The sequence below is a fragment of the Solanum stenotomum genome, chromosome 8 (genome assembly GCF_019186545.1).
Source record: "Solanum stenotomum isolate F172 chromosome 8, ASM1918654v1, whole genome shotgun sequence".
Taxonomy (NCBI): domain Eukaryota; kingdom Viridiplantae; phylum Streptophyta; class Magnoliopsida; order Solanales; family Solanaceae; genus Solanum; species Solanum stenotomum.
Genome location: NC_064289.1, coordinates 13,272,647 through 13,296,845, shown reverse-complemented (window position 1 = coordinate 13,296,845; position 24,199 = coordinate 13,272,647). Strand labels below are relative to the sequence as shown.

General features: G+C 33.7%; 2 protein-coding genes across 2 annotated transcripts in view; one reads left to right on the top strand and one right to left on the bottom strand.

Annotated features, from left to right (window-relative positions):
- Positions 1 to 862: 862 nt before the first annotated feature.
- On the top strand, positions 863 to 12,091 carry LOC125874505 (sister chromatid cohesion protein PDS5 homolog C). The gene is made up of 16 exons (XM_049555405.1): positions 863 to 1,190; positions 4,480 to 4,683; positions 4,757 to 4,938; positions 6,049 to 6,175; positions 6,275 to 6,472; positions 7,211 to 7,261; positions 7,356 to 7,403; positions 7,835 to 8,686; positions 8,815 to 8,928; positions 9,110 to 9,241; positions 9,864 to 9,937; positions 10,100 to 10,151; positions 10,240 to 10,326; positions 10,402 to 10,436; positions 11,073 to 11,141; positions 11,234 to 12,091. The coding sequence occupies exons 1-16, from the start codon at positions 1,089 to 1,091 to the stop codon at positions 11,736 to 11,738; spliced, it is 2,832 nt and encodes a 943-aa protein (XP_049411362.1). The 5' UTR covers positions 863 to 1,088; the 3' UTR covers positions 11,739 to 12,091.
- A 9,399-nt stretch (positions 12,092 to 21,490) lies between these two features.
- Positions 21,491 to 24,199, bottom strand: part of LOC125873500 (transcription initiation factor TFIID subunit 5-like) — a 17,563-nt gene continuing 14,854 nt past the window's right edge. The window contains exons 8-11 of the mRNA XM_049554428.1: positions 22,270 to 22,535; positions 22,065 to 22,160; positions 21,903 to 21,978; positions 21,491 to 21,822 (exon numbers count right to left, since the gene is read on the bottom strand). Coding sequence (XP_049410385.1) covers positions 21,769 to 21,822; positions 21,903 to 21,978; positions 22,065 to 22,160; positions 22,270 to 22,535 — 492 coding nt within the window. The 3' untranslated portion in view covers positions 21,491 to 21,768. The remainder of the gene's footprint in view (positions 21,823 to 21,902; positions 21,979 to 22,064; positions 22,161 to 22,269; positions 22,536 to 24,199) is intronic.

The window sequence follows — 24,199 nt, the reverse complement described above, 5'->3', positions numbered from 1 at the left end:
AATCAAAATATTAATCTGATTATGATACTCATTTTTTGCAATAACTCGTGACAAATTACAAATAAGAAAAAATCATTTTCCTTCTATAGCTAGATTAATCGTTTTTTCTCGATATGATGAGGATAAATTTATAAATAACTACTTAAGCATAAAGACTTTCACTTAAAGTTTTGACCTTTATTTTAAACACCGCCACAAATAATGACTTCACCCAATGTGATCGACATTGCATCTCAAAATATTTGTACTGATAAAAATATATTTTTAACAACAAACAATATCATATTTAGTGAAATCCACAAGTAATATTTAAAGAGAGTAATGTGCCGTGGAGAATACTAAACAACTAATAAGAAAACAGAAACAATCGTGTAATAATGCGATAACCTAAACACATCAACCTTTTACCCTAATACGCGATCTCTATATCCTCCTATTTAAGATCATGTACTCGATAACCTAAAACTATACTACATTCCGTCTAATTATCTCTTCTCAATATTTTTTTAACCTACCGCTACCTATCTAAATGAATTGAAACTTAATAAAAATAGTAAATTTATAAACTACTACAATACAATAACAATTAGAGTTATTTTTTTCCCCTAAAAAACACAAAATTAAGACAGGGTATATGGACATTTTTCATCACAAATGGAGAAAATGCCACGTACCTTCAAATTCCAATTGGCGGACTTGAAATTCAGAATTAAACTAAAATTGAATGACTCTCCATAATTCCGACCCTTAGCGGGATTCTCTTTACTTTTTATTTTCCAACAACGAAAGTCCTCCATAAATTCAACCCTTTAAATTTACACCATTTATTATCTTTCCAAAAAAGAACAAAAATAAAAAATATATAAACCGAAAAAGAGCCCATCTGTATTTCTACTGGAAAAAAAAAAAAAAACGTCACTTGTTCTTCTAGGGTTTCACAAGATCTCTTTTGCCTCTGCAAAGCACGAACGAATTGCGATTCCTAGGGTTTCGATTTGTGTTTGTTCGGGTGTTTGATGGTCTGAGGAGTGATTTGAGGTTATAAATCTTGGATTTTTCTGGAAGATTTTGAAGAGAGAAAGGAAACGATGGCGCCTTTTGATAAAGAGCTTGAAGAGCAGATTGCGGTTGCTGGGAATAAGCTAATTGAGCCTCCTTCTTCACTTGACGAACTCCTCCGTTTGCTTGACGTAAGCATTTTTTATTTATTTTTGGTATTTTTATTGTGAATTCTGTTTTGGTATATATCGAATGCTGCGTTTAATGATTTTTTTTTAGATTTTTCTATTTAGGTTTTTTTTTCGGTATCTTAAACTATTTCATACTTTTTTTTGGTTACTTCGAATTGTCTTAGATAACGTCTTAAGTAAATCTCGTGTAGAGTTTCTGTTTTTGTGTGATGCTCTCTTTACTTGAGAGCTAATTAGGCCTAGATTCAAAGAATAAAACTTGGAAGGCTACAAAATAATTGAACTGTGTGTCAACTCTAGGGCATCCAACCTGAGCTTCCCTCATCTGGGAGTTATGTGCACACCCTTGACCGGTGACCTCTGCTCTCGGTTGTGTCAAAGGGTGCTCAAAATTCTATATATAGAAATAAAAACTAATATTTAAGGCTAAGGGTGTTTGGCTGATTACCCTAGCACCTCCGTAGCTCTGCCCTTGTTGATTAACCTAGCACCGCCGTAGCTCTGCCCTTGTTAATTACCCTAGCACTGCCGTAGCTCTGCCCTTGTTCAACACTGTTATCAACTTCTAATTTATTTTGATAACCAAGTAAGGTTATCAACTTTTCGAAAGGTTAACTTTTATTCAACCAGTATAGATTTTGTACACCAATTAGCTATTTGGACTTTTAGCTAATTCCTCACTCTTTTACAAACCTCATTAGCTATTCTATCAGTTTTCTACTCTACAATTCTAGCTAGCAAAATTGTCTAATCTTTGAAGCGCCCCCCCCAACCCACATTTGGTCTGTTGTTGTCCTTTTGTGTGAAGTTGGGGAATGATTTCTCTGGCTCTATGCTTGTATTCCTGCTGGTGTTGTTGAAATTTTCTAGCATTCTGCTCAATCCAGACATGATAAATGCAAGCATTGAACAGCCAGCTTAGCACCTGTGATTCTGCTTTCCTTTGTTTCACCCTGTGCGTCAACTATTGGATCTCAGCCTCCCAATTTTAGTTATTCAAAATATGATTTAAAAAGCCTTTCTTGATTGGTAACAGCCTTACCAATACCTTCACAAGTTAGTGATAGGGCTACATACACACCACCCTCCCTAGACCCCACTTGTGGAATTACATTGGTTATGTTGTTGTCGTCGTCGTTTCTCTTTCTTGTGATGTATAAGATGCTATCTCCTAGGACAGTATTCTAATTCTTACTCTATATAGAGCACTTGAACACTGTTATTAGCTTTTGATTTATTTTGATAATGAGGTAACAGTTGACAACTTTTAATAATTCAAAATATGATTAAAAATCTTTCTTTATTCATTATCATCCACCCTGTATGATTGCCATATGTTCTAGTCTACGCTTGATTAATTCTTCCTTTCCATTTGTTTGATGCAAGTCCTTTACTATTCTTCAAATTTAATTCTTAATGGCCTACCCGCTGTTCCAGTTTGCCATTGAGTTGAACTATCCTGCTTATTGAAAGTACTGCTTTTAAAATTCATGCCTTTCCTAGTGTTCCTTCTAAATTTATTTTGATATTTGTTGTCTGTGCCTATTTGGAAATATTTTTGCATTTCTTTTTTATAAGGAGTTTCTGTATCTGCATATGGTGTCTGCTGGTAATTTTTCATTTTTTCCTATTAACTGGCAGACTCTGTTTAGTAAGTCTGGTTTAAACTATCTTGAAGCATTATGGTTTGCAATTGATGGGCATTGCCACTAGGGCCACCCTCTTTTTTTTCCAGACCCCACCTGTGGGATGTGGAAATTCACTGGGTATGTTGTTGTTGTATGTGATGTATACATCAGTCACAATTTTTTGTTTGAGCCCTAGAGTTTTGTGGTTTGCTTCTGTCAGACATATGAACATGTCAATAGTTAAATAATTTGAACAGGATATTGTAATCTTGACATATCCTGGTGGAGCTTTTTACTTTTGATAATTATTTCAAAGTGATGGTATCTGAAAATTCCAGAGAGACAAGTGGGTTGGCGGGTAATAAGTGCAACATTTTTTTGATTTGATAAGTGCCTGACAGCTTGACAATTTGTAGGAAAGGGAAAATGAAAAAAATGGAAGAAGAATAGATATTCTTGGCAGTCTGTGGGTATTAAATAATAGTCAACATTTAAGCTGAAAGATAGTTAGGCTGTGGGCGTGCTGTGTGTTTGTGTTTTCCCCCGTGAGGCTCTTCTGGCAGTACTTGAAAATCCTGTTGGCTTTTCCTAGAGGGTTTCTCAAGGAGCAGAGTATGGGCAATATTAGTTTTGTTTCTAAAGTGATGATTTTCATATGCAAATGGTTTATTGATTTAACCCCCATCTTAATTGAGAAGCCACAATGAAATAAGTTTCCTTTTGTTGGGTTTCTTTCCCTAGTGAAAGTTTATATGTTTATTGATTTGTGTTTAACAATCTCATCAATTAATTGTCATTTTGTTTTTTAGAGGAAATCTGACAGTGCATCTTCATGTTGCTGGTTACAGAACGATAAACAGTAACAGAACCAAATTTGGAACCTTGAGTTTCCTGGAATTTCCTTGATAACATGCAGATCACATATTCTGGTGATAAAATGAGACTTTATGAATGTGCCAAATTATGTCCTTTAGATTATTGTTTAGAAGATTTGGTTTGTGTGATTTTATGCTGCCATAATTCTTTTGGGAAAATACAGAAACCTCTAGCCTGTGGATAAAATTGGTGCCAACTAATTGTCATCACTTCATCGATGTGTGAGACTCTATGAGGTACCTTAACATGATCTGTAGTAAAGAGGATCAAGTTGGCCCTTGTTTTTTCCCCTTTTCTTTTAAGTGGGTCATTGACTTCTAGATATGATATCCTTTTTCTTCTAAAAAATTGTTTGGAATTTTATCCCTGCAGTAGTATGGTTGGTTACATGGAGAACAGGAAAAGCTAGAGTTTTTTGAACTTAAGAAAGGACAATGTAGATAATCATGAGTCCAAGTTTATATTCTTGCTTAGTTTTTGGTGTACCATAATCCACAGCAAAAGTTTTAGAGGTGGAGACTTAGTTGACTTAGCAGGTCCTTACACTTGCTGACTTAATTTTTTTTGGATGTACTCTTTCCCATCATTACGGATATTTCTTACATTGCCCATCTATCAATAGATACTTTTGATATAACAAAACAGAAGTTATTATGACTCTTTGTTTTGGCAGATTGTGGGTTTTACTGTTAATTTTGCAAGTAACATACAAAATTTCATTCGCACTCATGCACGGTCTTTTTCTTGCCTAATCTTAATGTACTTTTGGTTTCCTCTGCTTTAAGCAAGTAGAGTCTTCCCTGTCTAAAGTGGAGCAATCACCGGCGAAATCAATGCATGATGCACTTTCTCCATTGATGAAGGCATTGGTCGCAAATGATCTCTTGAGGCATTCTGATGTTGATGTGAAGGTCGCAGTTGCTTCGTGTATTAGTGAGATAACTAGAATTACTGCACCAGACGCTCCATATGATGATGACAAAATGAAGGTATGAGAAATTTGCGTTCTCATTCTTCTTCCTTCTGTCAGTCCTTCAATAACATTTCATTTGTTTGATACAGGATATCTTTCAATTAATTGTATCGTCTTTTGAGAATCTGGATGACCAGTCCAGCAGATCGTATAATAAGAGGGTGATGATCCTTGAGACAGTGGCCAAGGTCAGGTCATGTGTTGTCATGCTGGATCTAGAATGTGATGGGCTCATCACCGAGATGTTTCAGCACTTCCTTAAAACTATAAGGTATTGCCAATATATCGTTTCAACAGTTATATTGTTTCTATAATGTTTGGTTTCAGATTTCTTATCAAAAAATGTTTGGTTAAAGATTTCTGGTATGGCATGTTTCTTTAATTCCACATTGATTTTTTTTTTATAAGGCCTAACTTGGATTGTTCTTTTAGACTTAACCATGGTTTTAGAGAATATATCTGAAGTAATAATACCTCACATTCCATCGAAACGTGATTTAGATTTATGAGATTGTGAGCTTCTCATGTCTGGTTATGCTATTAAGTGGAGCTTCTAGTTAAGAAGTTTTCTTTCCAGCCATGTCAAGCATAATTTACAAGTTAGGCACTACTTTCAAGTTCTTGAATTTGCAGGGATTTGAGATTATATCTGAACAGGGTTTTACTTGTTCTGGTTTTCTATATCCAATTTGCTAAACTTTCAGGAGTTCATTGAAATGATTTACTCCTAGCTCTTAAAAGATACTTTTTACCGAATAAGTTATATGTCAGAATTACAGAGTTGTTTGAAGATATTTAATTGGTGATTCACCAGCATGAAAAATTCGCAAAAATTTTTGGGTTAAAAGTTCTCTGTGGGTACTTCTCTAATTTTATTATTGAAATAAAATGAACTTCTGGAAACAACAAATCTGTTGAACATGTTTTTCTTTTCCTTCAGAAAATATTTAGAAGCTTATCCAAAAGTTTGTTAAACACGCCCTTGGTAGCTATGTATAAAACAGTTGCAAGTTGGAAGGTTTTGCATCTAAAAGATATTCAAACTTGAATGGATGTCATGGTTTTTCTTTCAACAGTGTACATCAACTTAGGAAAACTTACCCCTCTGCCAATACATTCATAACCATGTTTGCTCTAGTGCTCACTTTTGGATTGATAGTGGACTTGTTAATGAATTACTTGCTGCACTGGTTTAACTAGATGATGCTTGATTAAAATCTGTCAAATAGATGGGTAATGTTGATTATGCAATCCCGTGGTGTATGTTCTCTACCACATGTAAAGCTCTTGATTTTTCTTATTATTTTGTATGCTAATTCCTATTTAACATTTTAGCTTGTAATAGTGAATGTCTTGTTCATTCGTTGACTTTCACTTTCAGAGAGGATCACTCTGAGAATGTTTTTTCATCCATGGCAACAATCATGACTCTTGTGCTGGAAGAAAGCGAAGAAGTATCCTTGGAATTGCTTACCCCTCTATTGGCTAGTGTTAAAAAGGACAATGCGGTATGTTGTGGTTGAAGAGATGATATTCTTTTCATATTTTATACCTCTTAGGTCTCTCTAGTCTCGTGATAGTGCTAAATATTAATAGTTTTGTTTCAGGAGGGCACACCAATTGCTAAAAGGTTGGGAGAGACGGTATTTGCAAACTGTGCTGCGAAGCTTAAGCCTTACTTGCCTCAAGCAGTAGAATCATTGCAAATCTCTTTAAATGAGTACAATAAGATTGTTACTTCAGTGTTGGAAGGGACTCTTCCAGCTGTTGATGGTATTAATGACAGTGCTCCTAAGGACCAATTGGTTAGTGAACCTTTACTTCTTAAGTTATCCTGTGTCTGAACTTCTGCTACTGGACTACCATCTGTATAGATGAACATTAAGTCTAATGTCACATTTACATGTTCCTGCATAGTCAATGGAGTCTAAGATAATAACCCTTTCTCGTGTTTAATTTGTGGGTTTAGCTAATATCTGCTGGCTTGATAGTGGTGATGCTGTGTTGATGTTTATCCGGTTAAAACGTCTCTTTCCTATCCCTGTTTAAACCCTTATATGCATTTTCTTTGCTCGTGTGTGTGTAAAATAAAGGACCACATAGGTTTGCCAGTTTCTTTTCCAAACAGTACTTGTGCTTCTTCCCTTGTTTGCGCTTTGCTTCAATTTATGCATGCATGGAGACTGACTTGTTGAAAGAGTATAATTCTCGATGTTTCCCCAATAAATGGGCCTGATTACAACAAATTTCATCTGTCTGTGGTTGTCCATATTTACAGACACGATTACTGCTGAAATTCTGCCTGTTTTATTGGAAGATATCTAGATATTTTGCATTCAGAAGGATAGTTAGTGTCTCTCTTATCAGGAATTGAAGCCATTTTATTCTTTTTGTCAATGTTATTGGTTCTGACCTGATATTGTTGCAATTTTATTTTGCACAAGAATGACTTGGAAGTTCTGATGCTATTTATTACTGCTAACAATGTAAATTACCCTTATACCCCCACTCTTAAAGAGGTTTGGTATTGATGTGTTTTCTAGGTCACCGAAACCAAGTTAGCTGAACTTCCAGAGGCTGCTCAGGCAACTGAGGTGTGAGGCTTTGGATAACTTTCCTTACTGATTTTCCCAGAACTTTTGTCTTAAACTTTGTTGTACATTGCCTCTGAATCCTTCTTACATTTAGGATGGTGGGAGCAAAGTGGCTACAGCATCTTCAGGCGAAGCAGTCCAGGCAAGTAGTTTGTATATTATCTAGTTGTTGTTGGACATAAAACTTGCAAAATAATGAAATATTATTTGCATGTCAATGTTTGTGTTACAAATTTGTTCACCATCTCAACTCCACCTATAATGGGTTCTCTTATAAAACTTCCGTTTTTCCTCAAGTGAAGTTTCAAAATTGCAACTTCATTATTGTTCAAATTCAACATCAAATACTCATTTTCATCTTCAACCAAATATTGTCTGATGGGCCAGTTTCTTGTGTTGGTAAATCAATGAATAACACCCCCGTTAGGAACGAACAATGTCTTTGATATCTGTACTGGATGGTGTGGAGTTGAATTGAACATGTTAGCACCATGGTATGCTTATGGCGTGCAATCTCTGTTGGCTGACTGTCAGTTTAAGGTATTTAGCTGGAAACTTTTCTTGTTTGTTCAGATGGCTGAGAGCGGAAGGGATGAGGCGTGTTCAGAAGATATTGATCCTGCTGTGAATGGATCTCCCAAATCAATCACAAGTAATGGTGTTAGTTTGGAGAATGTGAGATTGGTTTCTGAAACAGAATCGCTGAAGAAGGCTGGAGATCATGATGAGGTGGATCTCCATGATGCTTCAAAGATACCATCCAAATCTGAATCTGATGATTCAAGGGTTGAAAAATCTACAAAGTCGGAGCCCAAGTCTACGAAGTCAGAGCCCAAGTCTGAACAACCTTCTAAGAAAAGAGGACGGAAGACAAACTCTTCAATAAACTCAGCAGAATCTTCTCACCAAGCTCCTGAAGGAAGTGGAAAAGAAACTGAGAAGCTTCAAGATCATCAGAATGATCAAAACAAAGATGACCAAAGTTCAGCTTCTGAAGATCCAGTGGTTGAGCAGTCCAATTTGTTGGAGAAGGAACCAGAAACTGATCAACACTCAGCACCCAAAGAATCTGAGGAGGAAGTTGTTGATATTGCTCCTTCATCCCCAGGTCAGAGCCTTCCTGAAGAGATTGCACTGAAGAAGGGTGGTCGGCCAAAGGAGGAAAGCTTAAATCAAGAAGACAGTGTGTCTAAGAAGGAATTTGAAGCTGGAAGTGACTTGGAAGTTAAGCAGGTGAGGCGCCCTTTGAAGAAAACTCCTTTAGAACCTTATCGTAAGGAGAAAGGTGGATCCACCAGTGATACCGAGGCTAAAAAGCAGAAGCAATCGGGCAAGAAGGTTGATACCAAAACTAAGAGTCAGGTTGGTTCATCTGCGAGAAATAAGGAAGATGGCAAAAAGCGTGGACATGGAAAAGCTAGTCAGGTAAAAACTTACTAAATCTTTTAGTTAATATGATGTTCAATAATTTATCTTTTCTCAGTGTAATTTCATCTCCCTGTTGGACCACCAATGTGTCCATACGTATTATCAGAGTCAATTTCACTGTGCAGGAGACGTTGCCTTCACAAGAGTCTCCCGATCACTCTGTTAAACATGATGAAGATAATGAAGAGGATATTCCCAGGACTACTGCAAAGAGAAAGCGTTCTTCAAGCAAGGGCAGGGTAAGTATTTTACATTATTGATTTCATGTGTAATGCACATTTTATTCGAGATACTATTGTGATGCGCTATGCACTTTTTCCTGTTTGTGCAATTCTTATGGCTGAGGTTGTTCGATTTTACTTCCTGGTACTTACCAAGACCTTCCATGTCTGTCTCATCAGTTGTTATTTCGTTGTGCAGGGGAGTAGGCAAGTTGTGCAGAAGAGTGTGCCTACGCCTGACTCTCCCGACAATTCTACTAAACATGTAAGCGATGAAGATGAAACTGACATGACAAGTGCAAAGAAAAAGCCTTCTTCAGGCAAGGACATGGTAAGCATTTCAAATTACTGTTCATTTTGATAAAAAAAATACTGTTCATGTTTTCCCATTTTATCCTGGGCTTGTTTTGATACTAATGCTCTGTTGTTCTGTGCTATGAGGCTTCTATTTTGAAATTGAAAATTGATTTTAGTTGATCATTTCTTCCAATTGATTATATTATTATAAAAGCTAATAGTGGTTATAGAAAGTTTGTAGCAAATTACCATTTGTTGCAACATGTTTAGTGCTAGTATACTTCCATTATTGAAAAATTGAAAAGATTTTTTTGCGTGTTTTTAACAGCTGCTTGTTCCAAAAACAACTTCGGTATTTGGAAACAACTAATGGCAAATGCAAATGCAAATGCCATCTTAATCTTGTTTAATGAGAATGCAAAAGCCTTCTACTCTGATTTCCTCCTTTTGACAGGGCATTACTGCCTTATCTCTCCTTCTGTCCTCTTCTGTGTTACTGACATTCTTAGTCACTTATTTTTGATTGTCTATATTTAATGCACCAAGAAAGCTATCTTGACGAACTGTTTTATTGAAGGTTAAATCCACTTAGGTTCTAGAGTACTCCTGTGTGATTAATCAGTGGTTTGCGCCGCAATGCTGCTATTACTTGACAGGTTACAGAGACTGTGCAATGTGATAAGAACCTGGTTGGTAAAAAGATCAAAGTTTGGTGGCCATTAGATGAACTGTAAGTGTTCATCTTACTTCTATTATGCTGTGGAACAATTTTTTTTCCTTCCTCATTCTTGACATGATAGTTTGGAATTACTGTTTTTGAGTTCACTGTATCCGAGTAAGTTCTCCAGTTCTGTATTAGTTGGGATAATTTTGATCTGATTTGTTGTCACAGATTTTATGAAGGGACGGTTAGCAATTATGATTCTTCAAGGAAGAGGTTCACAGTAAGTGCAGTTTGTTTTCTGCTTCAAGAAATGGAATTGTTCCCTTGATGCAACACTCATATGTTTGATTAAATTTTTTTCTTATTAGGTTAACTATACTGATGGAGAGACAGAAAAATTAAATCTCTCGAAGGAACGCTGGGAACTTGTTGAAGATGATAATATGTCAGAAGAGGTTAGTTACTGACTACTATATTTGCATTTATTATGGTTATGTTTCTTTGATACATTAGTATGCATTTGTTGACAGGAGCAAGTAGCTAATGCTGATGCAGCTTCTGAAAGGTAAGCCTGGCCATTTATCACCATTTCCTTATTTGGTTTTGAAGCATTTATTTTCACCTGAAGAAGCTTACTCGATTTGAGCCAAAGTGATCTGAATTGTCTCCCTTTCTGAAACCTTTCTGCAATTTTTCAGCTACAAGTGTCTCTATAGCATTATAACCACTTACTAATATGTCTCAACTGAAGAAACAACAGAAGATTCTTATTGCTGTGTTGTGCTATTTTTGTGTGCCTTTGATGTTTTTTGGGTTTGATATCTTTGTCCAGTCTATAGCTTCATTTTTTTTTGTGATACATGCAATGCTATCAAAAGCAAAAAAAGTTTTTGCAATTTCTTGTTCTGCTTCCAAATAATCTGCTTTTTAGCAACTTTAGGAGAGGTAAGTATGTTGATATGGAAATTCTTCTTCGATGAGCAAAGTAAAACCAATACTTGTACTCATTGTGTTATTATGTTTGGATTATAATATTTTTGTAGTTGCTATTTACTCTCTTTTCTCAATCTCTCTGTGTAGAAGTACTTTTAACATTCATTCTATTCATTGTGTTAGGTAAAGAAAGGACAGAAATCTTCCAAGTGAAGTTAGCAGTATGACTATTCTTTGTTTAACTTTGACTCTGTTTTTGATATGTCAGTCATAAGAAGAAAAAACCTAGGAATGCTGAACCATCACCAAAGCACGAAATGGAGGCTTCACCTAAAAGGTTGGTATAATCTCCTTAACATGTGTTTGTGTGACGTATTAACATGACGTTTTGAAAGCCTAATGGTACCAATGGTGGGGCTCTTTTTGCAGCAAGTCAAAAGACGCAACAGCTAAATCTGGACAGAAATCCAAGGGTAAACTCAACTTGAAAGATGGCACCTCAAAATCTGCCGGGAAAACTGATGACACAACCAGCAGCAAGTCTGGGGCCCAATCCAAAAAGAGCACTGGCAAATCTGTTGATACTGAAAAGCCATCTGCCAGGTCTAAAGATGTCAGTAGTAGTACTCCCAAATCCAAGTCCAGGCAAGATACTCCATCAACAACTGCCAGCAAGTCCAAGCAAGAAACTGTTAAAGCTGCCAACAAGTCCAAAACTAAAACCCCGCAAAGTGGTGGCAAGTCTGGTGCCAATGGCATGGAGAAGCTAAAATCTAGTTCGTCAAAGGTTAAAGAGAGTGGGAACCAGAAGGAAAAAGCAACTAACTCAGCAAAAACCCCTGATAGCAGCACCAAGGAGAAACTCTCTAGTGCATCAAAGGAACGACAAAGTGAGCCAAGGAGTGGAAAGAAGCGTGCCAGGGGAAAAAACTGATTATTTGTTGCACATCTTGTAATAGTGGAGCTCCTCTTGTAGTGCCTACTTACATTCTTGGACCCATTGTGGCTCATTGAAGAGGCTATGGTGCCTACTATTCCTTGTGTGCTATTTGCTGTTTGGCAAAATCTAGAGGTGCAGCTTGCAAAAGCCTGTCATAGCTTTTTAGTTATGGTGGTGCTAGGTTTCTGGATAGTTTTTTTTTTTCAGTTTAAAGCATATTGTTAGAGATGTAATTGGTTAGATTTATCATTTTGGTTGCTAGTTGTATTCACTTTTATTATTTTTAGCATAGGAAGGAGATACCCTGTTGATGAGGATTTTATGGGTGTGAGTTGGATCATAAATTACTCTCCTCTCCTTCTCCTTGCTGCTGGTAATTCAAATCAGGCTCGACTTAAATAAGTACAGGTTGATACGTAGCTTGTCTGATGGTACGGAGAAAAAGGCTACAAACTACTCATCTACTTTTGTCTCAGTTTATGTGACATTGTATGGTTTGTTAGAAACTGTCTGCCACTTAAATTGGCGGAGGGAGTAATACACAAGTGACATGCACAGGAACAAGTGTGAGTCGACTCAATTCTCTTTAGGCATAGAACCTAATGAGAGTAGACTTGCCTCAACCTGACTGGTATTACATTCAATTCTCTTTATAATAATATTATTTGTTGCAATATCTTTTTAGCATTTAGAAAACATTTAATATAATATAAAAAAAAATACTGATTTTGCAAAAAAATATAGTAAAATGTTACTTTAGAGGTTGGTTATTATAAAGAGGTTTGAGTGTACGGACTTCCGGTAAAAACATAAGTCAAATGTTTTAATCAAACATGGATAGAAGAAACACACGCAAGGGAGAAAGTATAAGCATTTGTGCAAATTACTTATTTGGCCGGACAACAAAAAATAATTATATTTGCTATTCAGATATCTACAGAAATATATACTATTATATAAAAAAAATGTACTCCATTAATTTGATTGTTTTGTTTTGACATAAAAAGAGTTTTAAGAAAAAAAAAGACTTTTGAATCCTGTGGTTTTAAATGTATCATGTGAAGAGTTGAAATTAAAAAAATACTAAAAAGAGAAAGAAACACTCTTTCTGAGACAGACTTAAAAGAATAAAAAATTAAAGGAGTATATATATTTTTATAGACTACGTATTACTATACAAAGTTTGTAGTATTAGTATGAAGCTTAAGAGCAGAGTGGGTAAGTAGGCAACTTGGAAATAATCGCGAATTAGGCGGTGGGCATTAAATGATGCTAACAAGTTAGCGTTTTGAGAAAAACTAGAGGAGAAAGAAACTTCAAGGCTATTGAAGAAAAGTGTTACTAATATTTCCTAATTTGATTTCTCTTTTTATTTGTTATTTTTGACAAATCAAGAAAAAACAATTTTTCATTTTTCTATTGTACTCTCAATTTATTAATATTGAGTTAATATCTTTGAAAAATGTAGTGAGTAAATATGTTTAGAATCTTATCAATTAGCAGGAGTAAAGTGGTAAACTCACTAAATCAATCATTATTTTCTTAACAAGTATGTCAAGTTAAAATTTGACAAGTAAATAGGGACGAAAGGAATAGGTTGCATTAGAAAAGTAGCAATTGAAGTGTTAGGTGCGCCTATAGGTCCAAAAAGAACCAAAGAGGGAAGCTAAGAAGGCTATTGATAAAGCTATATGAGAACTAAGAGGTAATGATTTCAACAAAATGAAGAATATTAAAGATGATTTTCAACATGCATTAATAGGAGCAATGAGGTCTAGGAAAGGGTGAGTCTCTTATGTTAATTGTTCAACTCGAAGCAAGAGAATAATATTTAGGGCCTCCATGCGTCAATGCATGATACACATTTTAGAGGAAAAATTGTATAAAACAACAAACTATTAATTCGAATCACAATTTGATTTAATTGTTCTCCGTAGCAAACAATTGTCATTCGCCTCTCTCCCTAGATCTCAGTTTATACAAACACAAATGTATAAATGCGTTTGTGTTTATATAAAGTGAGAGAAAATTGTATATATATTATTATATAGAAGAGTGAAGCCAAAGGACGACCAATGGCAAAATGGTAATTAATGTATGAGATAGTAGAAAATTATAATTTAGTGGATATAATCAATTTCTTGTTTTGATTTTTATTCCCACACATTCAGCATAGTTCTAGAAGCTCTCATTTCACCTCTTTTAGATAGTTTCCAGAATAGTCCTCAGTTGGCAAGCCTATTTCCAATTTCTTAGACTTCCCCATATTTATGGATAAACTCATAGTTAAAATCATTATTATTTTTCTTCGATTTACAACTTCCACTCTTCCGGTACTCTTCATCTTCTCAAGCTGGTATTGCAATTTTAGATTTGTTTTCTTATCAATTACTTCTAGTTTTTTCTATGTATATATATTTTTTGAATTTGGTGTTACTTTGAGTTTAGTTTTCTATATATTAGTGTATTGAACTGAGAAGTTTGATGAGTAAATATTTGTTTACTCCTCCTTGTATCATTTATTTACTGATTTAACAAGTTAAAATTTTCAAATAAATTGGTGCATGGGTGAATTTTTATGCCTCCACTCTCTTACCAGTATCTAAATCAATTACGAAAAACTTTTCTAAAAAGCCCAATGTCTCTTTTATATCGTCACTACAAAAAATATATGTTTACCAAAAAGGGTGTTGACGAGGAGTTGAATTCTCCGATAAATGAGCACATCTGTGAACTTTCTTTATGCAAACAATGACTTTTCTTAGTTTTCTATGACTCCTTATTTTGTGCTCCTTTTGTTTTTGTCTCAATTTAAATTGAATCATTAAAATTTTGAAATTAAAATAATTTTTTTTAATCAATGTTTCTTTATATTTCTTTTGAATTGTTAATTATTTTGATTTATATATTTTTACGTATTTAGCTTAAAGCATTTGTTTCTGAATTCACAATTAAAATTTAGAAGTTTGATGTTATGTTTTGATGCTATTATACGTGTGAAAAAAATTATTTCCTAATTTTTTGTAGACAAAATTTGATTATCCGTTTCTAGAGCCATTTTAAATCACATATATACATACTTATAACCTTTCTTTTTTGTTTTACTTCTTTACTCCCATTTGCAGACTGTGGCGTATCGTAGTCATGAAATATGATGATCAATTTGCTTATTGCATTATTAGAGGTAATACTTACATGTCGTGTTATCGTTTTCTCTTGGGATATCTCCATGCTTTTTTGTGGTTTTAATTTTTGTCTTGAATTTGATTTTCTTGATGTGGTTGCTATGAATATTTGTTGCACTATAATTTTTTCTATAATTATGTAAATATAAGGCATTCTCAACAAAAAAAACATGCAAATAAGGACCGGTCCATTAATGGTTTTCTAAATAGCACAAAGATACCAAATAACTAAACTATTGATGCTACACCTATAACATTATCTAAATATTATGGTTACATTTTAGGTCAATTTATTGCATTCACGGCGACTTCTGTCATCGTGTTTCATAGGATATGATTAAAGGATGCTTTGTTAGATGGTTAGATATCATGTCATTTGATTGGCTTACATTGAATAAGATTATTTTATTTCCTTCTTTTATTGTGCTACAAGATTTTTCATAAGCGAATTAAACTTAGCATATTGATTTTGTACAAGTATCTTTGATAGTAAATCATATGTTAAAAGTAGGATACAAGTAGCTTATCGAGGTTATAATTGCTAATGAAACTTTATCAGCATCATTGCTAATGAAACTCTTCAAGGATGTAGTGTAATGCCAGACCAAACAACCTATCTTTAAAGCTTTTATGTATTTTAGAGAAAATACTCTAGCAATATTGTAATAGCTTCTAGCATTGTTATTGCACAACAACAAAATCTATAAAAATTTACTAGAGAATAGGGTCCATGCTCAAAAATTGAAGAAAAGTTTATGAAAAAAGTGATTGTCAATGATTTGTAGTTCATCAAAGCTCTTCTATAGCTATCAACAAATATGAGAAGGTGGGATGATTGAGCAAGAAGTTGCCTCTTATAATTTTACCATTTAAAGAATATCCTTCTTTTTGGATTGCCTAAATACTCAGTCTGTTGCACTCATGCTCAAGCCCAGATTGGAATGATCAAGAAATTAAGACACTCACTCAAAGCTTGCTCTAACTTTTATTCCAACACAAATGGTTAACATTGGCTCTATTCTTCCATCAATAAAGACACACCATATTTTCATAAATTCAGAAATATTCTCTTATTTAGAATTTCGAAAGACTTCTCTTTGATTTTTCTCTATCTTCACATCTACGTATTGCAAATTCAAGTTATGTCTTTCTCAAATTTTCCCTAATGTACTCTTAATTTTTTTTAGTTCAATGGGTTAAATTCACGCCTACTGTCATTATTCTTCTTCCAAAATCTCTCTTCAATGTTAAATTAGGCAAAGATCAGAGTTACAGCTATGTTGAAGATCTTGCACTTTCTGAAATCTTCATTATAGTAATACTTTTTGTTGAATAAGGTGATATTTATAATTCATGTTACAATACAATGAAGAATGAAAAATAAACATTAGTTACTAGAGTACCTCTCTTTTTACGGAGTAATATAAATGTGGGGCTCATAGATCGAATTGGTATAATATATTGGGAGAGAGGAGCCATATATAGGTTCATCTAATAAAATTTTTTTTGTAATTGAGATCAAACTTTTTAATTATGTGTTCGAAGAGAGGGGTCAACAATGAATATTTATGAAGAATGTGGTGCAAGCTTTTATAAGTTTGCTCATTTGAAGTAATATATATAAAGTCATTGAGTCGAGGTGTCTTGTGTGTGCTTGTTGTTGTTGTATATCTCTTGCCTATCTCTATTACTTGTGTTGTTAACATGCCAGTTACTTAGCTAAGTACGTAAACCTTCATATTTTCTATCAAAAGTGAGCCTCAATCACACCTTTTAATCTTGGTGGTTCCCTTCCTCCTCAAATACAAATATAACTTTTCTTTTTGTTTATTAACATACAAGCACTTTGGTCTAGGTCATCCATGGATTAGAACATTTTAAAAATATTTTACTCTTGATATTTTGCATAAACAGAGGCCATTTGTATGTCATGTAGATAACTGCCAGTCAAACTACGTACCTTAAATAAGATCACTTGACAAGACGCTCTTGTAGCACCAAGAGATCAAGTTGTTTGAGTCTTCACATAGAGAGTTTCCACCAACATATATATTGTGTGAAATATATATATGGATCCAAGCAATATAAGAAGAATATCAAGTGGGATAAAAACGAGTATACTTTTTTTGAGTCAATTATACAGAAATGAAGGGATTAATTATACCACCCCCGATACAAATATCATGTTCAATCAAGCACCATAATATATCTTGTGCTTAATCTTAGTGAAATTACCTTATCAACTGCGAGTCCATCTGTTTTCTGGATTCTATGCTAAATTTTTTCATCACTCATTTTCTTCCTTTGGATTTTCATTAATGTTTATTCTTTATGTTATACATTATTTTATTTCGTCATTTTCAAGTTGTATACAAGTATAAACAACTATATTATCAATAATATAGACCACATATGGTGTGGAAGAATATAATCAACTTAATAAAACTTTCCTTTTTTCCAGAAGTATTCTAATGCGTGCAATGACTGAGCTTGAGGAAGTTTTACATTCATGATTGACTAATTTTAGCTTTAATCATTCCTGGACTACACTAACGTAGCCACTAATCTTACTTGTTATTTGTGACTCCTAGACTTACTGTAATTCCCATTTTGCTACATATGAGTGATTTTTGATATAATGGTATGTCATATTTACACTTTGGATTAAGTACTTTATAAAATTGTACTATTTTTACCTATATTATTCATTTGTTAATTGCAGCATTGTAAATCTACAGGACGTTAATATTATCATGAGATTTTCTCTCCGAGTTAATACATTAAGATTGAGGACAGTAAAACAAGGTTGATTTATCATGATTACCGTGAAGTGTATTTGATAATATTGATTTATCATGATTAACGTGAAGTGTATTTGGTAATTGTGATGTGGTATAATTTTCTAAAAGTATGTTTTATTTGTTGATTTTGATATAAATTATTCATAAAAAATTTCAAAAGCTATAAAGGAACATGCTATATTGTCGCAATAGTGATTTGAAGAGTAATACCAACTCTCTGAGTATATCTACGTTCTAGATATAAGGAACGTGCTATGTCAATTGTCACAATAGTGTTTGAAGATTTTGTACTTGGAAGAAAACAACAATATGGTTCTAGGATTATGGAACTACAGTTCGCTATTTTTTGTAGTACTTTCATATGACTCTCAATCGAACTCTGTGATTTCCTTTGTTCATGAAAATGGTGTAACCATTTATAGTAAAATGATACATTTGGTTGGTTGATCATGTGGCATAGAATAATGGGTAGGAAATGGCAACTAAGTAATTAATATGCTTGGATTAAAGTTTGTAATTGCATTAAAGAAAAGCACAACGAAATAAAATAGACAACTCAATTCTATATAAATCTGGGTATATGTTTATCACGGTTTATCATGGAATTGTGCTTTGTATTTATGATATTATGATTATTACTATAATAACAAGAAGAAAGAAGAAGCAGAAGAAAAAAAAGAAATTCAGTGTAATTTACATGGAGGAGTTTCAGAAAGTGCAATGATATGTAAGGATTTTCAGCAAGGAATTTGAAATATGGAGGAGTAACATACAAAATGTCAGATATAATTTTGATTATGTATACAGTATACATAATATAATTTACTTAGATCTCTAAGTAAACTTTACTTCTTTCTGAAAAAGGTATAAAAGGGTTGTTTTCGCTATACCCTTGACTCGGGAAATGATGAATGGATGTGATATTTAGTGTTTATTCTAATTTCTAAATTATTTATTGTTCTTTGAGAGTCTTAATCACATGTAGATGCATGAGACACATTCGACATTACTTATATTAACGCTCAATTTTTTGTTGGGCCCGTGCATAGCACGGGCAACACTAATCTAGTACAAATACAAATACATATATTTTCGTCCTATACACTTATAATTATACAAATACAGATCTTCCCCTACCTAGTTCTCTTTTGCCTTTCTCTCTTTCTCCCTTTATACAAACACATACTATACAAATTACAATGTATAATTTGTGTTGTATAAAGCGAGAGAGAGAGATTTGATATACAAATGTTTTATTTCGATTCAATTGTATACAAATTCAAATTTTCTGTAGATATACAAACACATAAAATTGAATTGAGAGGTTGCCATCGATTTATACAAACGAGAGACTGCCAGCAATTTTATACAAGTCTGATGCTCCATAGCAAACATAAGCAATTATATAAACTATAGCTATAACATACAAATATAATTTTTATGTTTGCTAAACCTAAAAATTACTGCACTCTTAGTCATGAAAATTTAGGGGCTCCGACTAATGAACTTTACACCTTAAGCTCATATTCATTTTAAAAAGTCATAGATCCATACTCATTTATCATACATCATCACACACACACACACACACACACACACACACACACACACACACATATATATATATATATATAAAAGAGAACCCTAGGCCCGACTACGTGGCGCCATCACAAATCAGAATTCCCTTTTAATTTATTTATTCTCAAAACTAGTATTTCCCTTTTATGAAGAGTTTTGACTTTTATGAAGAGTTTTGACTTTTATGACAAGTTATGCCTTTTATGAAAGGTTGTGACCTTTTCAAAGGCAGGTAACTTTTCCAAAAAGTTGTGACCTTTCCGATAAGGCACAATAAACTTTGTTCACACTACCCATTGTTGTTTATAAATAGAGGGATTTCCTCTCATTTTAAAACAATGAAAATTCTGAACTACTTCTTCTGCACAATTAAATATTTGTGTTCTTTGCTCTTGTTGAATGACTCACCTGACACCATTGTTTTTGTATAAATACACTGGTGAATAGAATAGTTTTATCCTGAGAGGATCTAATCGCTTAAACCTCGGATACTAGAGGGGAATAATTTGAATGCGAACAACAAACACCACTTCAACCTCATTAATCTCCAACAAGTGCTCTATCGTTCTTTGGTCTTAGTCCTCCTCATGAACTGCGCCTGTTTACAACAAACACCACTTCAATCCTCTTATACCCTCAGTCCGGTAATGTAACACTCTCTCACGTTCAATCAATTCTTCTTTATCATTTTTCTCTTATTTTTTATTTGTTCCTTTTAACTTTTTTTATATTTATGTTATGCGTTACTATTTCCAAATAGTCACCTAATTTAAGAAACGGTGTAATTAGGGGTGTGCATTCGGTTTTTTGGTTGATTTTGCATTATTCGATTTGGATTTTTCGATTTTTGATTTTCTAAAAGTGTAACCCAATCCGATCCAAAATAAATTTGGTTTGGTTTGGTTTTCCTCTATTCGGTTTGGTTTTTTCGGTTTGGTTATTCGGTTATGTCAATAATTAATGACATAACCAAAGTAATAATATTTAATTCCTTAAATATACTTTCTAATATAAATCATAAGTAAAACTTAAAACACAATACTTATAAGTATACCTATTAGAGATGTAGTTCAAATATAAAATATAAATGTAATCATTATGAAAGACAATAACCAAAATGGGACAAAAGTGGTTAACTCCAACTTAATTCTAAACCTAAACATTATATATATATAAAAATCGGTATTTTTGGTTTTTATTTTTTAAAATCCAAAGCCAAACCAAAAAATCAAACAAAGTAATTTGTTAATCCAAAACCAATCCGAAAAACTAAAAAACCAATCCAAATCAAAATTCAATTTGATTTGATTTGATTATTCGGTTTAATCCAAATAGTGCACACCCCTAGGTGTAACTATTCATCTTCTTTGTTTGCATTTTGCCCGGATCCCTTAAAGCCAACATATATGAGTCCATCTATTCATCTTTTTTGTTTCTCTCTTTCTTTGCATTGATGCCATGCTGATATATCAAATAATGTTTTCAACAAGAAAAAAAAGAAGGTAAAATAGAAGAAAGGCAAGAAGAATATAAATTATTTGGTTTCGCATATATATATTTAGTACAAATGAATCAGACTTTATGCCCTTTTCTCCTTTCAGTTTGACTTCTTTCAAATTTTAAACAAGGAGAAAATTATGAAGAAACTAATAAAATCTAACTCTAACGAAAAAAATTGAAATATTTACATTCATATAAAGTATACAGACTATTTCAAATTCTTCTTCAAATTATCAAAATCAGCATTTCAAATAATAGTAATACCTTTGACACCGCGCGAAGCTAGTAATTTTACTAGTTAATATATAATATTTGTTTTTCTTATCCGCTTGATTAACACTTATAACTAGTACCACTATTTTTCAAATTAAATTCATTGATCCTCTACCTAATTAGAAAGTACGTCTGAAACTGTCCGTTGTTGCTTCTTATGGTAGACACAACTAGTTGTTTGGATTGGCTTATTTTTACCAATTTAGCTTAAAACGAAGTGCTTATAAGCACTTTCCTAAGTTATCCACACACTTCTGAAGTACTTAAAAATCTGTTTTGGATTAAAAAACACTTCAAATAAGCCAATCCAAATGTATTTCAAACTTAACTGCTTGCTAATCAACTTTGTAATTCAGCTAACATTCATACATAATTCACAAAGTAGAAACAGGGAAAGGGTCTGTAAACAATAATACCAGGGTTACAGGAACATAAGCATTTTAAGGCCATATATTAAATAAGTATTTACATATCCGACGTTCATCCACCATAGAAAATAAAAGATCCCACGTTCCAAACTACACCATGCGATGCAAAATTGTATGTGAGATGCAGGTATCACCAACATGAGTTGCTCCTCTAACAAAACCAAGGCCTGAGAAGGAAAACTTGCCATTGATGACTGTACCAAAATTTGCAAGGGAACCATGATGTAATCTCACGTCAATAGACTTTAAAGCCAGGGATTCATGCACTTTTCGAGAAAGCTCCAGCGGCAAATAGAAGATTTCTTCGTGAAAACTGCTCACGGAGTATAACGTGCAACTTTTAGAGGATGCACTAATAAAACCACAGAAAGAAGCAAGCATAACAATTCTTACGTGCAAAGCATAGACTGGAGTAGCTTTGGTAGGCAGGGTCTTCAATAAACGAAGTCTGTTGTTACTTCCAGATTTGCTGTTTGATAGAGAGAGAGAGAGCTGGTATTAACAATCTAAGAGAAAACAAATGCCACAGTATATATCTGCTTCAGTAATACTTACTTCTCTTCTTTTAGTGGCGCTTTGGTGCTTGTGGTTACATCCCATAATTTTACAGTGCAATCAGCAGAGCCAGATGCAAGAAGTGAGCCTTCACCACTGAAATAAGACATATAAGCTAGAATATAATCTATCTTCAATGAACCTCACACTCAAGTGCATCTCTGAGCGTACACAAACTAAAGGTTAAGTTCATTTCCTTCCGTACCTAAAAGCAAGTGACCACACACAGGAGGAATGACCGACCAAAGGAGTAATACAACGTCCACTTGAGAGATCCCACATCATTACTGTTCCATCTTCATCACCGGATGCCATATATCGACCATCAGGAGACATTGCCAATGATAGGATCATACTCCTATGACCAATGAAAATTCTGACACAATCGCCGCTCTGGACGTCCCACAAGCGTACAGTTTTGTCGCTTGATCCGGTTGCAATGTAATTGCAATTTGCATGCCATTGCACACACTACATGATGAATTTAACATGCTCTCAAATTTATGTCGCTTGAAAGGAAATTGCAAGAAATCTAAGTAATTGATAATTTTCATGCCAACATTGCAGAGCAACTGAACAGTTCTGCAACTACTTATTATACTTGGATCATTTTAATGGTCGGTTGTGAAATTCATTATGCTAGAAACTTTGAATGATATCATTCAATTAACTGTACTTTTTAATCCAAATTCAAAAAATACCCTGATATGGTTATGGTAAGTGCATTTTATTAGTGCCCAATCTCTCCAGATAAAATATTCAACCTTCAATCCTTTTTAGTAAAGCATGATTACTTGTTTGGAATTAATTAAATACATTAAATATTAGTAATTAATGTGGGATTACACTAGGTATGTTGTTGTATTAGAAATTTATTTAAAAATCAAAATTAAAATAGTATTAATGTCTATTTGTCTATGTATCTCTGATATACTGTATAGAACTCAATTTTTTCTTCCAAAATTAGTCGCCACAAAATGGGGCATGGGTACAAACTAGGTAAGACCATCCCAAATTGATCCAAGTTAAAAAAAGTTAATATTCCCTATGTGCTCAGGCTCTCCAAAATTATTGCCGCAATCGTGTCGGATCCTTCAAAAAAATTCACTACTTTGGGAGGATCCAACACACACTCGTCGGTATATTTGAAGAGTCCAAGCAACATAGCTCTTTGCTGACTTATAAATAATCTTAATTATCAAGCTGCTCGATATTCATGGTAACGGTTAACTATTCCATTCCATTTTAAGGGGTAGTTTGGTAGAGTGTATAAAAATAATGCTCAAAAGAGTGTATTAGTAATGTTTGTATTAGTTGTGCTTGCATTAATTATGAATAGATTATTTCTTATGCATTGTTTGGTTTGGTGTATTAAAAATAGTATGCATCGTATAAAAGTATTTATTTACAAAAATATCCTCCACAATTATAGTGGAAAAGATGTAAAAGTGCTTTAGAGGGGTAATTGGGTCTTTAACCATGCTAATGCATGTATTAAATCCCTTTGCAATACTAATACCTAGAAATCGATGGTATTAGACTATTAGTAATACACTCCTCAATACACAATAGAGTATATAACTAATAGTTATACATAGCATGAAAAAGTGTACCAAACAAGGGACTACTAATACACAGAGCTAATGCATGCATTATCTTTGCTAATACACTCTACCAAAAGACCCATAACTGATTTAAATTAGTGCAGAGAATTTAGAAATAAAGATTGGATGGATAATCATATTGGAGTTAGAGACACACTAAAATAACAATTCACAAGAAGTGTGGATTGTTTTTTTTTGAGAATGGTAAATTTGTATTCATCAGCAATGAGGGTATGCTGGCAACCAAACAAAAGTAAAAAATAAAATTCAAAGGCCAAGTAGTCATGATTACAAAGAGCCTAGGAAATCTACTACTTGATCTACTTCATATATACCCTCCTCTTTACACCAAAAAAATAGAGTATTAATGCAGTTTTCTTTAACTTTCTGCATTGGGTTAGTAATATTCTTAAAGCACCTATTGTTTCTTTCCTTCCAAATTGACCACCATATGCAAGATGGAACTAGATACCACCATTTTTTCTGTGTTTTACTCCCCCCTCTTCTCATCCAACAGTTTAGTAGGTCAGC

Coding starts and splice junctions, on each gene's coding strand:
- LOC125874505 (XM_049555405.1), top strand. CDS start 1,089: ATGGCGCCTTTTGATAAAGAGCTTGAAGAGCAGATTGCGGTTGCTGGG. Junction 7,404..7,834: donor CTTCAGGCGAAGCAGTCCAG/GCAAGTAGTTTG, acceptor TTGTTTGTTCAG/ATGGCTGAGAGCGGAAGGGA. Junction 10,152..10,239: donor CTTCAAGGAAGAGGTTCACA/GTAAGTGCAGTT, acceptor TTTTCTTATTAG/GTTAACTATACTGATGGAGA.